The 4,261-nt window shown below is 47.2% G+C and overlaps 1 protein-coding gene across 1 annotated transcript in view; it reads right to left on the bottom strand.

The window, feature by feature from the left end:
* Positions 1–3,136: 3,136 nt before the first annotated feature.
* ZNF800 (zinc finger protein 800) overlaps positions 3,137–4,261 on the bottom strand; it is a 50,081-nt gene continuing 48,956 nt past the window's right edge. The window contains exon 6 of the mRNA XM_070369276.1: positions 3,137–3,405. Within this exon, the coding sequence (XP_070225377.1) occupies positions 3,219–3,405 (187 nt within the window). The 3' untranslated portion in view covers positions 3,137–3,218. The remainder of the gene's footprint in view (positions 3,406–4,261) is intronic.

Below are 4,261 nucleotides of genomic sequence, written 5' to 3'. Positions count from 1 at the left end.
TAAGCCCCTGGGGCTTCCCTTGTGGCTCAGCTGGTAAAGAAACCACCTGCAATACAGGAGACCTGGGTTTGATCCCTTGGCTGGGAAGATAGTCTGGAGAAGGGAAAGGCTACACACTCCAGTATTCTGGCCTGGAGAATTCCATGGACTTTATAGTCCATGGGATCACAAAGAGTCAGACACAACAGAGCGACTTTCACTTTAAGCCCCTGCGGGGCAGAAAAGCATGTTGGAGGAACCAGCGTGGCTACATCATGGTGGGCAATGAGAGAGAGGAGCACAGATAGGGTTGGAGAGATAGGTAGGGGTCAGATTGTGCAGGACTCTGTGAGTCATGATTAAGGGTTTAGATTTTATCTTACAATTTACTCAATTCAATTGAGGAGTAAGGTCATTGTCACCACTCTATGAAGAATGTATTTAAGTGGGTCATGGGTCATGAGTGAAAGTAGAGACAACAGGTAGGCTGGCTGTCACAATAATCAAGTGAGAACAAACAGTAATTAGATTTAAGTGATGGCACTGAAAATGAAAAGAAGAAGACATTAAAGTACATTTGGGGGACAAAATGGTTGTATTATGCTGGTCTACTTGATGTATGGGAGAGATGAAAAGAATCAAACAGGACACATAGGTTTCTGGCTTGAGAAATTGGTTTTATGGTGACGCTCTTTACTGTAACAGGGGAAACAGGTTTGGGGTGAGAATGAGGAATTAGATTTGGGACATGTTAAGTTTGAAAGATCTGAGTCAATCAAAGGAAGATATTAATTAAGCAAGCAATTAGATATGTGAGTCTAAAACTTAGAGGAAAGATCAAAGTAGGAATCATAAATTTGTAACTTATTAGCATAAAGCCAGTACTTAAATCCATAGCAATTGATAAGATCCTCCTGGGAAAGAACATAGAAAGAAAAAAGGGACCCAGAGGAGGTTTTAAAAAAACAAAAACCGTCAACATTTCAAAGTTAGGCAGGAGATAGAGCATAACATTAGGAGCAAACAGTGAAGCAGGAAGAAAATCTGGACAGAATAGTCTTGAATATGAAGAGAGAATCTTTAAAGAAGCAGGGAGTGGTCAAGGTGAAGACAGGAAAATATCCTTTTGGATAGGGTAATATGGAAACTCCAGGAGATGGTGAAGGACAGGGAAGCCTGGCTGCTGCAGTCCATAGGGTCACAAAGAGTCAGACATGACTTAACGACTGAACAACAACACGGAAGTGGGTGGTGGCTTTAACTGGGCACTTTCAGGAGTGGGGTGAGGGTGTCACACTGTGAACTTGAACAGAAGATCAGAAAATGAAGACAATCTATAGGATAATTCCTTAAAGAAGCTTGGTCACGAAGGAGAGCTGAGAAATGGCTAATAGATGGAAAAGATGTGCCTGAGGGAAGGTTTGGTTAAGAATACTGGAGCGTGTTTGCAGGCTCATGAGAATGATTCATTCAAGACAGAAATTGACATCACGGAAGAAAAGGGAACGCCTAAGGAAAAAAGTCCTTGTAAAGACAAGAAGGGTTGAGATCCAAAGTCCAAGAGGAGGAGGTGGCCTTTGAAACTTCCTCCATAGTCACAAAAAGGAAGTTGGTGGTTACCAAGGCAGCTGGGTTGGGAGTGGAGGGTCTTGTGCTGGGAAGATAGACTTTGAATGTAACATCTATTTTTCAAGGGAAATTTAAAGTAAACAGGGAGGAGGAGATTGGGAAATTCTGAGTAGAGATGAAAAGGTATAAACAGAAGTGGGAAACTGAGGCTATAGTAGGAACAATAGCACCAATCTGAGGTTTGAGATAAAGGATTCAAAGTAAAACTGTGATTTCCTTAAAGAAAATGTCCAGCTGTCGCAGTCAGGCCAATGGAAGGCAGACAGTAAGGTTCATTCAGAGTTGAGATTTTACCAGGAAAGTAAACTGAAAAAAATTGAAGTTCAAGACTGCTGAGAGGACTTTATTTCAAGGATGATAATAGTGATGGGTCACAGGATCTAGGCTAGACAAATAAGTGACAAGGGCTGATAAATAGTGGGAAAAATGAAGTTAATGAATTGTCAGTGAACAAGGGATCCAGGCTGATAGGAAGATGGTGATCAGAGTGGAATGACGGATAAGGTGTTAGCTCAGGTCCTCCTTCAGGTCCTCCTAGAAGCTGGGAAAGATTGAGGGCAGGAGGAGAAGGGTGACAGAGGATGAGATGGTTGGATAGCATCACAGACTCAATGGACATGAGTTTGAGCAAACTCTGAGAGATGGTGAAGGACACAGAAGCCTGACATGCTGCAGTCCCTGGGGTCACAGAGAGTCAGAAACGACCTGAATAACAACAACCACTTCTAGAAGCAGACACGGAGGCAGGGTTTAACTTAGAAGACTTTTATTGAGGGGACATCTGTGAAGCAAAGAGGGAAAGAATCAGGAGCAGGGCGCAGTCTTCATACCATAACGCAAGTCTGACACCTAGAAAAGGAGAGGGAGGTTGGGCAAGAAGAGCCTTAGGCTCATGTGGCACGGTTCTAAGAAAGTTTCAGTCAGGTTGCTGAGGAGTACGCAGACCGAAGTTGCTCGTTGGAGGAGTCTGGTATCTCACCCCGACTCCGCTCAGTCACAGACTAAGCAGCCCAGGAGACGCACTAATCTCGGTGCAAACCCAGTAGAGGATGCCCTGGGATGGCAAATTAGAATCCGGGAGCAAGGGCTGATTCGGAGAGGAACAAATGGTCATTGGGTATGAAGTTACAAGGAGGGAACTGGAGGTTGGAATTCAAGTTTAACCACAGTATGGGTCACAAGACTCTGGACAGCGCGGGTCACCAGCCTGTGATGATGGGATTTGAGGTGAAGAAGATTAAAATGGGAACTAGGCTTTGAAGAACTAATGATGAAGGGAAATGACTAGGAACTCGACAAATTAGGAGGGAAGAGGATGGTACTCTCCAGTGGCAAGATTCTCAAAGAAGCCGGGATTATGGCAGACGGGATGAGGAAGTCCTCGCACCCGCCAGCCCTAAGGCACACGGTCCTCCTGAGGGGCTGCGTGGGACAGAGGTCGGTAAAGCGCGGGGTGACGGCAGGGCGCCGGCAGCTGAGGCCCCCGGGGAGATCGCCGACGCCCGAGTGGACTTGAGAGCTCCGGCGGGAGGAGAGGCGCGACGGGCGAGGCCTGAGGTACTGGGCTGCGCGGGGCGCGGCGGCGTCCGGGCGCGGCCGGGCGGCGGCGCTCACGGAGCCGCGGGCTTCCCGAGGCCGCGGGCGGCGTGCTGGCGCTCCCGGGCGGCGCCGCCGCGGAGCTTGGCGCGGCAGCTGGCGGCGGCCTGGCGCGTGGTGACGGCGCCCGCGGGCGGGCAGCGGCTCCCCGGGGCGGCCGGGCGCAGGGCGGCGGCGCTGCGGGGCGACGGCTTCCCGAGGCTTCGGCCCGCACGGGCGGCAGCGATCCCCAGGGAGAGAGACAAAGACACGCGGGTTAGAAACAGGCCGAACGCGCCGGCGCCTCCCCGCTAATACAAGGAGCCGCCAACCCCAACTCAGCGCGATGCCATTTCCGCCCAACAGGTTGTTTGTCGTAGACACAGGAGATAAACCTGTGTTCATCAGGGGAAGACAGCATCCAACTGAAGTGTCATTAAACATGTTCTTAGCCATTTAGGAAAAGGTATCAAAACCCTTAAATTCTTTTGACCCAGAAAAATGAATACATGCAAAATTTTCATACGGGGTATTCACTGCAGTATCTACAACAGCAAAAAACAGGCAAAATAAAACAGCAATTTAAAGAAAAACTGGGACTATCCTATAACCAACAGTAAGATTAAAGTCTTAAGAGTTGATTCAGTTCAGTTCAGTCCTGAGTTGTGTCTGACTCTTTATGACCCCATGAATTGCAGCCCGCCAGGCCTCCCTGTCCATCACCAACTCCCGGAGTTCACTCAAACTCACACCTATCGAGTCGGTGATGCCATCCAGCCATCTCTAAGAGTTGATACTAACCTGTTATTAAAAGAATACCGGGATATACTATCTATTCATATGGAAAGGTATACTAGATAGAATAAAAAAAATAGCTTAATCCTCATTTGTGGTGTGTGGGAATGGGTGTATACATATGTGTGTACATGTGGATACATACACGACACACCATGCATGTATAAAATAATGGAAACACTCCAAACTGTTAAGTGGTTATCTTCAGGTGATGAGGCTGCAGGTAATCTTTACATATTTCCCAAATTATATCTTTATAATAAAAAATTCAAGTAACCTAATA

The sequence above is a fragment of the Bos mutus genome, chromosome 4, assembly GCF_027580195.1.
Source record: "Bos mutus isolate GX-2022 chromosome 4, NWIPB_WYAK_1.1, whole genome shotgun sequence".
Taxonomy (NCBI): domain Eukaryota; kingdom Metazoa; phylum Chordata; class Mammalia; order Artiodactyla; family Bovidae; genus Bos; species Bos mutus.
This window is presented reverse-complemented; position numbering and strand designations above follow the sequence as displayed.